The following is a 10,394-nucleotide window of genomic DNA, read 5'->3' as shown; positions in this document are numbered from 1 at the left end:
GTGGCTTCCCCAAGTTCCCATCCATGATTCATAGGACCCCTCACCTCGGGGACCCAGGGCTCCGACCTGGTTGCCTCTTCTCAGAAGTCTCGGTTTCCCTGGCCTTTCTGTTCCGGGGGGTGGGCTGTGTGGGGACAGGAGGGGCACCTGAGCCCTGGCGGCGTTGCAGCCCACCGAGGGAGAGCTGATGGGGTTGGTGGGTGGGGGCTAGTGGATGGCACATGGGGGTCAGGGGTTGTCCAGGGTTTGGTGAGCTGTCGGTGAGCGCGCGATAAGGGTTTTCCTAAGACAATGACTCCATGTCCTTGACACATAACAGCACCGTTATGCTGTGTCCCACTGGACCCGACCCCTGCCCCACGCGCACCCCCCATCCTGCCAGCAGTCCTGAGAAACCAGAGTGCAGGACCACCTGGTGCCACCCATTTGCCGGGCCTGTGTTCTTCCGCTCCCCACCCGCGCTCCCCACCATCTCCCATGATGATGAGGGCTGACTGTGTCTCCCCAAGAAGGTGGCCCATTTGAGAGGGTGGCTTGTGAGCTGCCGAACAGCCATGGGGGTGGGGGACTGAGACAGATGGTAGAGCAGGAGTGAACTCAGGTGAAGGGCAGTGGGACTTCTGTCCCTGCTGTCCCGTTTGGGGAGATTGTAGTACAGATTGTGGGGGTGGATGGAGGGGAGAGAGGCAGCCTCCCCATCCAGAGAAGGACATGTCTGGGGGCACTGGAAGCTCGCCAGAAGTGTTTCTCGGGCTGACCGGGGAGGACGTAGGTCAGGGGTGCCGCACATGGCAGCTGAGGCAGCCCTGCACCCCACCGTACTCTTCTGGAGCCCTGTGGGCCCTCCTTCCACTTCCTTTAAGTAAAGACACGGAGGGAGCTAGTAGCTTCGACCTGGGTTTACTCTCCGGAAGGCTCTCTTCCTGTCCCTCACGAGACAAGGAATGCCGAGCGCGGCAGCAGCGGTGAATTTTGGTGTGAGCTCTTGGGCCTGTTCCTCTTCCTTCCTTCAGCACGAGAACACCTTAGCTCCCAAAACCTCGTGTCCCTGCACTCATCCATCTTGCAGAATAGGCTAGCCACCACTTCTCAGTAGGGGAGCCCCCAGTAGTCCTGAGCGCCTGCTTGTAGTGGCCCATCCTTACTCGCATGCGGAAGGAGCGCGGCCATCTCTCTCTTCCTGCCTCAGTTGTTCGCTGGGCTCTTGGCTGAGCTGCTCCCGCGGGCCCATTGTGAGTACTTGCGGGGGGGGGGGGGGGTCCCAGGGGGCGTGCCTGCAGGGGCTGAGGGCCAGAGGGGACAGGATGGCCCAGGGCTTGTCTGGGGGAGCGCCTGGGTCTGTGACCGGGCCCATGGCACCTGAGAGACGGAGGCCCCGCGCTGTGCTTCCGGCGCAGGACCCCGGCCCGCTCCCCACCCGCGCTCCCCTGCTCTCCTGGCGCCTCGGTGCGTGTGCTCCCGCGGCCCACTGCTCCGGCCTGTCCCTGCGCGCGCATGCACGCTTTTTGTCTCCTCTCCTCACCTTCTCGGCCAGCCTCTGCCTCACCTTCCCTCGAGAACTGGGTCTGCCCTCCCTGCAGAGTCCTGTCCTCCCGCTTGGCTCCCGTGCGGCCTCGCAGTACACATCGGGCCCCACACCCCTTCCCGCTTTCCATGTGCACACACCCTGCACTAGGCTGCGAACCCATCGGCAGTCAGCGCATGACGCCCCCGACTGAGGTGGGCCAGCCAGGCCTGGCCGCCTGGTGATTTTTGTAAATAAAGTTTTATTGGAACACAGCCCCTTGTTTTTATATTGTCTGTGGCAGCTTCCACCTACAGGGGCAGCATTAAGTAGGTATGGCAGGCATCACAGGGCGCACGGGCCGAATGTAGTTACCACCTGCCTGAGGAAAGTTAGCTCCCTGCAGCTCCTGTCCTGGTGTCTGCAGGCCTGTCACACCCCACCCCTGCGACAGCCACACACTCCCCACGGGCGCTGCCTGTGCCATCCTTTGTTTTCCATTTCTCTGTTGTCATTCTGCTTTTAGGGCTATTCTTTTTCACCACTCATGTATTTTAGTTTGTGTATTTGTAATTTCAGAGGGCTCCGTTTAACGATCGCTCTTTACAATGTGCATTTTATGGACGTTTTCGAGCGCACACAACTCTAGATGACAGTGTTGTAATCTGCTTCCCAGTTCCTTGAATGCCGGCTGGGCTTCACGGTCAGTGCTCCCTGCCGGGCCTCCTCATCCACAGCACCCTGGGAGCCCCCTCTGAGAACTGCACTGAGACAGTCCCTTCTGCTGTGAGGGGACGTACTAGCCTGCATTTACACGGGGACCCGCAAGCATTAGCCCCGTGCCCTCCAGGGGGGAACGACCCATGGTGCCAGAAGTGCTCCTCTTACCTAGGAAGGTTCTCACTGACCGTCTCCATGACCGGATGGACTGCCCACATGAAACAGAAGTTAAACATGGCACTGTATGGAAAGGAAAGCGCTGGGTCCTGTGCACATTCCCGCTGCCTGGGTGAACACGCAGCCCCCCAAGCAATGACACACCGACTAGCCGCTAGGGAACCAGCCTGGGCTGACGGCCGCCGGCTCGCTGCCTCTACCCCATGGCCTGCAGGCCACGCACAGTGGTGAGGGACGGGGGTGGCACACCTGTGGTGCCAGGCTGCAGTCCCCCTTCAGCGGAAGCCACCCCCCGATTGCCGGACTTGCCTTCTTCCCATGTTCCAAATGGTGTGCGCTTGAAACGAATGTGGGCGTTTCAGCCGTTGAGGGAAACTGAATACATACGCACACATATTTACGGTTTACATAGGTTTTGCTTACATATCCGTTAGGTCACATCCATGTTTTTATTTAATTTATAATCTCCATCATACACTAAGTTAATATTGTGCAAAATAAACACATTTGGAAATTGATGTGAAAATCCAGAACCCATTCATTGGAGCAGAAGTATGAAAAGTCCCAAAGAGGCGACTGTGGTGTTTGGAAGGTGCTTCTCCCTTATCTAATTAGCGTTCACGATTCGCCAAATGTTGGGTGTCTTCCTGCTGTCTTCTGTGCCATCCACGTAACGGGCAGGAAAGACCCAGCCCCGGCTCCAAGCACATGGGAATTCTCTAGAAATGTTGTTCTGTATCAGAGCCCACGGGGGAGCTGGCAATGGCTGGATTCCTCACAGGACAGTCTCAGGAAGCCCTGACCATCCGTGATGGGACTCCCAGGAGCAAAAAACGGACGCAGCACGTCTGCAGCAGGAAGTTCAGTGAAGGTGAAAATATGGGACCCATCGCTGATGTGATAAAAAGAAACGGTGCCAAAATGCATGTCCAGGAAAACCCCTAGTCGGTGTAACCGGGGGCTCACGGAGAGAACAGTCACAGGCACAGTGCTGGCTTGGAAGAGCTCTCCTTTTCTCAAGCCCACCGTCCAGAAGCCAAGTTCTGCGGACAGTAGAATTGGCCCTTGTCGATTAGCAGAGTCTCTGCAGACACCCACATCCCACTCCTTTGTCGTCCCCACGTCCACCTCCCAGTAGTGGCGGCCAGAGCGGAACCCAGGGGAGCCCAGGACGCACAGGGCATAGTCGAATCTCTCGGCTCGGGCCCTCCGGTTCTGTTTGGAATACCCACAGCGGACACTCCTCAGGTCCTCCGAAATGATGAGGTAGTGGTTGGCCGTGTCAACATCCAGGCTCACCTCCCCTGCGGAGGGAAAACAAGCCAATCAGCAAGCCCACGTGCTCGATGGCACTCTGCACGCACGTCTGCGGCAAGGGCCCAAGTGTCTCGCCCGCCTTCTCACCCTATGCTTCCTCCCTGATCCGAATTTCGCTGGGGAGACTTGCCTGGCCCCTGATGAGGTCGAAGGTAGAGAGAGAATGACTGTAGTCAGAACTAGTCCCTCCGACCCCTATTAGGTGTTCTCTTCACATTAAGTTCTCTTAGATTAAAGATGCTTCTTCCTTTGGCACAATTATGCACGAAGAGACCATGGTGCTGTTTGTTCTCAAAATTATTATGCAAACTACCGCATATTCCATCGACATACAGGCACCAAATGAATATGTGAATGATGGCAACTTTTTTACTTAGTGCAGAACATTAAATACGGAAGTTTTGCACGTCTTTCTTCTTGCCAATTACCTTCCTCGTTTACTGCTGTGAAGAGGCAAATGCATCCCAGACCTCTGCTTCCTGGAGTTGGAAACACACAAAGAAGTGAGGCTGGGGGTCCTGAGAGGAGCCAGGTGAACTTTGGACAGTCCAGGCAGAGGAAGGGGCCCCAGGGACATAGGTGGGGATGTGCTGGGGTCTGGCAGCAACGGAGACGCAGGGCAGTGCTCAGCGGGGTGGGGACATGGGGGCACAGGGACCGTGTGCTGCAGACACGCAGCTCCCCCTGATCAGGAGACTATCCTAAGGGGACCGTGTGGATGGAACCAGGACAGCCTCAGAAATAAACCCTGTGGGCCAAAAACCAGTTGTTTCACTTGGCGCCCTGACACACAGCTCTTCGGAAGATGCTCGAACTTTCTGACCATCATGGGGGACTGGACAAGACTTGTCACGTTTCTGGGACAGGGCTCACCATCCCAAATTCGAGTTGCATGGAGCAAGAGTACACTCAGAACACAAAGCAACCCCTGTCCTTCACAGTGACACTGGACCGCAGTGCCCACCACAGCACGCTGTTCACCCCCCTTTCACACCAAGGGCCCCACAGCTCCTCAGGACCCATCGGAGCAGAGCCGGGACAGCGCCAGAAAGAGCAAGGACCTGGCCCTGCTCCAGGGAGCCTGGCATCCTGGCTTGAGCAGGTGAGGCGGGCTGCTGAGCTGGGATAGCTCACCCTAACTCGAGTTGTGAGAGAGTCGGGTATGATTTCTCTCAGGTGCAGGTCAGGGACAGAAGCTGACTTTCTTGGAGACGGTTCCGATCTATACTTCCAGGTAAGAACAACTGCGGCTCGCAGATCAGCATTTCGGCTCATGCCCCCCCCCCCCCCACTGGACTCGTTGGCAAGTTACCTTTAACCGGGCTCTTTAGGGGGCGGGGCGGGGCCGTACCTTGGAACTTGCGCATCTCTGGGTTCATCTGCAGAACGGCTCTCAGCTGGGGCTCCAACTCCTTGATCCTTGAAACCAGCCTCCCGAGATGGGTACCGGGCCTGAGGTCCTTCTTCTGAGAGACCACGGAGCAGGAGGGGCACGAGACACCCTCCCCGCCGGGCTCCCTCTGCAGTGAATGGATGCAGCGCCGGCAGCAGACGAAGCCACATTTCAGGTACACGGGCATCTCCAGGTGAGTCAGGCACACGAGACATCTACTTCTTTCTTTAAAGTGTTCCGCCATGGCCGCTGTCTGGGGAGAGAGGTGCAGATGGGACATTCTGGGGGTCAGATGAACATCAGGTCTCGGGCCACTTTCACCCCAACATACGTGGTGATTTGCCGCCGCTACTACCGGGTAATGAAGGCCCTGCGTTCGTGCAAACAGACAGGACTCACGGCCCGCGGCTTCTGATACTTAAAATGCTGGTTGGAATGAGGGACACAATCCATCCTCAGGCTCTAAGCCAGGTGCTGAGAGGGTCTGTGCTGAGCCACGGGCTGTGTTCCCTGGGCTGTGCCTTTCCTCCCCTGTGACTCACTCCACGCTGGAAGCCGGGGCCTTCCCTCCCCCCTCCTCCTCCCCCGCGCCCATTTTGCCCACCCCCACCCCCTCCCCTCTGGCAACCACCATGTGTTCGCCATATTTGCAGGTCTTTGTAGACATTGGAGAAATGCAAAGGAAGTCCTGTGACGTTGGACTCACCTCAGCGCTGCCCAGGCCCCAGGTCTTCCAGAGCAGTTCTGACGCGAGATCACCCAGGAGGGTTTTTATTAGGGATGCTCCCGCCCGCCTCACCCACATCCTCCCTAATCCCAGCTCCTCTCTAATCCAATCAGAACTGGATTTCATGCGTTAGTGGGACTTTTCTCACGCAATAGAGAGGCGACCACAAACAAAGGACGTAATTGTATCTCAAAAGTATTATTTTGAAAAGAATATGAACACAATGTTGCCATAAGATCTTTCTAGATTAGATGTAGAATATTCCCTCTGCTGGTGATAAGACTTGGAATCAGGGTTATAATTTTAAAAAAATGTGTCGCTATTAATCCTTGTACACAAATGAGGCTCGTTGCAAATAGTTTTGATCACGACAGTGAAATCCCCCATTTCGATCCAGAAAATTGGTTAAGCCTACTCAGAAGTCTCTCCTAGAATCCCACTTAGTAGACCACAGTCTCGTCTTCAAAAGTGTTTCTCCACAAACGTGAGGACCCTTGCTTCCAAGTTCAGAAAACAAACCCCAAGACTGATCCCTGACAAGTCAGCCACTGAAGGTCCTGTTTTATGTTAGTTACAGAATCAAAGATTAAAGATGTTTCACAGTATTACTGTTTTCCTTCTATCGCAGCATAGAGGAGAGGAAACAAGACACGAGGAGACATTTCTTTGCAAACACAGGCAAAACCTGTTCCTCCCGGCATCAGAGGACTCATTGGTGATCTCAGATTAAGGGGCAGGGTGAAAAATTGGGGATGGTGGGGGTGGGAAGGCTTTAGATTGTGCCTAAGTGATTATGTTCAATATGGTTCATTTCATCGTTTCCACGGCACTCTCTTGCTGGCACTTGGTGGAGATCCTTATCCCATGTCATCCCAAGCAGAGGCGCGGTGCCCTGCCGACGTTTCCCACCCGTGCCTTCCCACCTCCCCGAGTTCTAAACCTGAGCCTCGTCACGGTTGTCCCTCCCGGGCCAAGCCTGAAGGGCGTCCTGTGTAGACAGGGGCAAGGCCTCTGTGTCTGCTCTTCATTTTTTCACAAGATACTTGACATAATGGTGTTTTTTCCCCTTAGACTTGCAGGGAAAAAAGAAATCTCTGTAGTTCTAGTTTGTGGTCGAGTAGTTGGTTTGGGACATGGGGATTGGCATTGCGGAGGGAAAAACAAAGTCCAACATTTCGAAAGTGATTCCGTCGTGTATGTTTGGTGCTGCTTCCTTCCTTTGTTCTAAAACAGTTACTAAGTAGTGAACTATCATGAAGCAGGACCCGTGTTAGCATGAGCCATTAACTCAGTCCTAGTTGCAAAGTTGGGAAAGATTTCCGTGGGGAAGTTTTATCAACCAGAGAAAGACATAGAGTAAACCAGGTAAAGTGAAAAGGGGCTGTTTGGGCCACCGGGTCTGCCCATTTGTGAAAGTACTTCTGTTCTCCCCACAGTGGATAGGAGCCTGCATGGGGCACAGACAACACTCCCCTCATCATTTCGGGTGACCCGAGGAGTGTGCCATGTTGGCCTATCAACCAGATTCCCAAAAAAGCATGCTGAGAGTTCAGTTTTGCACTCTGTGCCCTGGACTCTCCTGGGTTCACCTCAGGACTCCAGTGAAGGCATGGCCCCCTGATTGTTCCTTCCTGTCAGAAAGGTTCTGATAGGTCCCAAGACGATCATTTCCCCACCTTGTGCTGTCAGCACAATTTATAAACCCTCCTAGAATCGCGCTCCGTAGAGCTGTGTTGTTCTTCGTGTTTCTTATTTTGACAGCTGCTCTGGAAAGCTGACACCGTGACCTTCACTGTTGACGGGAACTCCCAGCGTACCTGGCACATCACCGCAGTGGAACGAAGTACAGTCTAAGTTAATGGCTTGCACCGTAATCTAATCACTGGTACTCGATTTACTCACTTAATCTGTAAATGATTAAGTTTAAATTTTAAAGTCAATCTGGTCTCTTTTTCATGTTTCTTTCCCTCCACCTGGATTTTTATTATCCAAACAAAAATCTCTCATTACCTGGAGGTCATCTAAAGCAAAAATTACATCATAATGAACAGACATTTCTCCAAAGAAGACACACAAATGGCCGACAGACACATGGAAAAATGCTCCACATCACTCGGCATCAGGGAAATTCAAATCAAAACCACAATGAGATACCTTCCCACATCAGTCAGAATGGCTCAAATTAACAAGTCAGGAAACAACAGATATTGGCGAGGATGCAAAGAAAGGGGAACCCTCTTAAACTGTTGGTGGGAATGCAAGCTGGTGCAGCCACTCTGGGAAACAGTGTGGAGGTTCCTCCAGAAGCTAAAACTAGAGCCACCCTATGACCCAGCAATTGTACTACTAGGTATTTGCCCCCAAAGATACACATGTAGTGATCCGAAGGGGCACCTGCACCCCAATGTTTATAGCAGCAATGCCCACAGTAGCCAAACTATGGAAAGAGCCCAGATGTCCATCGACAGAGGAATGGATAAAGAAGATGTGGTCTATACATATACAATGGAATATTATGCAGCCATCAAAAAATGAAACCTTGCCATTTGCAACGACGTGGATGGAACTGGAGGGGATTATGCTAAAGAAAATAAGTCAATCAGAGAAAGACAATGATCATGATTTCACTCATATGTGGGATTTAAGAAACAAGACAGAGGATCATAGGGAAAGGGAGGGAAAAATAAAACAAGATGAAATCAGAGAGGGAGACAAAACATAAGAGTCTTTAATCATAAGAAACAAACAGGGTTGCTGGAGGGGAGGGGGTGGGGGATGGGGTAATTGGGTGATGTGACGAGCACTGGGTGTTGTATGCAACTGATGGAATTCTACCTACTAGGTTCTACCTCCGAAACCAATAATACACCATATGTTAATTAATTGAATTTAAATAAAAAACATTCTGGAAAAAAATTACATCATAATGGGCTATAGAAAATGACTTTCGATTTCTTCGCAGCTTTATTGAGTCATAAAGGACATGTAAGGTCGTGTAAGTGTAAGGTTACTGTGTGTCGATTTAATACATTACATATTGCAACAGGAATACTGCCACAGTGTCAGCTGACACAGCCCTCCCGTCACATAATTACCATTTCTTTTCGGTGTTGAGAACATATAAGATCTCCTCTCTTAGCACCTTTCAAGTGTATAATACAGCATTAAGAAAAATTGCTTTGTGAATCATATGTAAAAGCACGGGATGGGGCGCCTGGGCGGCTCAGCCGTTAAGCGTCTGCCTTTGGCTCAGGGCGTGATCCCAGGGTCCTGGGATCGAGCCCCGCAGCAAGCCCCATATCGGGCTCCCTGCTCTGCTGGGAGCCTGCTTCTTCCTCTCCCACTCCCCCTGCTTGTGTTCCCTCTCTCGCTGGCTGTCTCTCTCTCTCTGTCAAATAAATAAATAAAATCTTAAAAAAAAAAAGCATGGGAAATTCCTCTGAGTTTTGGTAAGGCATGGTAAAAAGGAAATATTAAGAGTACATGCAGATTACTTGTGATACATGTCTCGGGTGTAGAGATTACATTTCACGTGAAGAAAAAGAAGGAGAGCTTTGAAAAATAGATTCAGGGTTGAGAGGTATAGTGTCATTGGAGGGTACTCAACGGGTTCCTGAACGACAGCTGAACCCAGGAGAGCTGAGAACCTGTTATCTTACCCCGGGTTGAATCTCACTGCTCTGTAATGTGCTTATCGCCATTGAACTTTATTCTTCATTTTAATGCCTCATTCTTCTCCTTACAGAAATAACAACTGTTTCTTTGCAAAAGTTTCCAAACCTGAGATAAGCAAATAAAAGAAAACATGAAATGTATAAATAAAATATCAAACAGAAAAAAAAGGTCACAGTGGAATATCATTTCAGTCTATTACAAATACATGGGTTTTAGAATTTTGGGAAGTCAAAAATAGCATGAAAATGTCTGTGCTATGTTAGGGTCCATAAACAATAACACATTTTTTAAAAAAAGACTTATTTATTTACTTGAGAGAGAGTGGTTGTGAGTGAGACAGAGCAGGAGCGGAGGGGCAGAGGGAGAGGGAGAAGCAGGCTACCCATTGAGCAGGGAGCCCAACTCGGGGTTTGATCCCAGGACCCTGGAATCATGAGCTAGGCTGAAGGCAGACGCTTAACCAACTGAGCCACCCAGGCGCCCCGCAACAACAAATTTCTGTAATTAGGAGTAGTATGTCTGATTTTCCTTTTTATTTAAAAAATTTTTTATTATGTTCAGTTAGCCAACATATAGTACATCATAAGTTTTTGATGTAGTGTTCAATGATTCATTACTTGCACTCATCCCAACATGTGTCCTCTTTAATACCCATCACCTGGTCACCCCATCCTCCCACCCCTCCCTTCTGTAACCCTCCATTTGTTTCCCAGAGTCCAGAGTCTCTCATGGTTTGTCTCCCTCTCCGTTTTCTTCCCCGTTTTCCCTCCCTTCCACTTTGGTCCTCCCTGCTGTTCCTTATGTTCCACATGTGAGTGAAACCATATGATAATTGTCTTTCTCTGCTTGACTTATTTCGCTCAGAATCCCCTCTGTCATCT

General features: G+C 51.5%; 1 protein-coding gene across 1 annotated transcript; it reads right to left on the bottom strand.

Moving 5' to 3' along the window:
- Positions 1 to 3,139: 3,139 nt before the first annotated feature.
- Positions 3,140 to 5,355, bottom strand: RFPL4A (ret finger protein like 4A). The gene is made up of 2 exons (XM_026488382.4): positions 5,070 to 5,355; positions 3,140 to 3,705 (listed from the first exon to the last, which is right to left on the bottom strand). Exons 1-2 carry the CDS (start codon positions 5,353 to 5,355, stop codon positions 3,140 to 3,142), a joined length of 852 nt encoding a protein of 283 aa, XP_026344167.4.
- Between the last annotated feature and the right edge of the window lie 5,039 nt (positions 5,356 to 10,394).

The sequence above is a fragment of the Ursus arctos genome, unplaced genomic scaffold, assembly GCF_023065955.2.
Source record: "Ursus arctos isolate Adak ecotype North America unplaced genomic scaffold, UrsArc2.0 scaffold_19, whole genome shotgun sequence".
In the NCBI taxonomy this organism is placed as follows: Eukaryota; Metazoa; Chordata; class Mammalia; order Carnivora; family Ursidae; genus Ursus; species Ursus arctos.
Note: the sequence above shows the minus strand (reverse complement) of the source record. Positions and strands in the feature narration are given on the sequence as shown.

Bases quoted from the DNA above. Each gene is read 5' to 3' on its own strand.
- RFPL4A (XM_026488382.4), bottom strand. From the start codon at position 5,355: ATGGCGGAACACTTTAAAGAAAGAAGTAGATGTCTCGTGTGCCTGACT. The intron at 3,706-5,069 runs GTACGGCCCCGC...TTCCCTCCGCAG, and splicing joins AGAGATGCGCAAGTTCCAAG to GGGAGGTGAGCCTGGATGTT.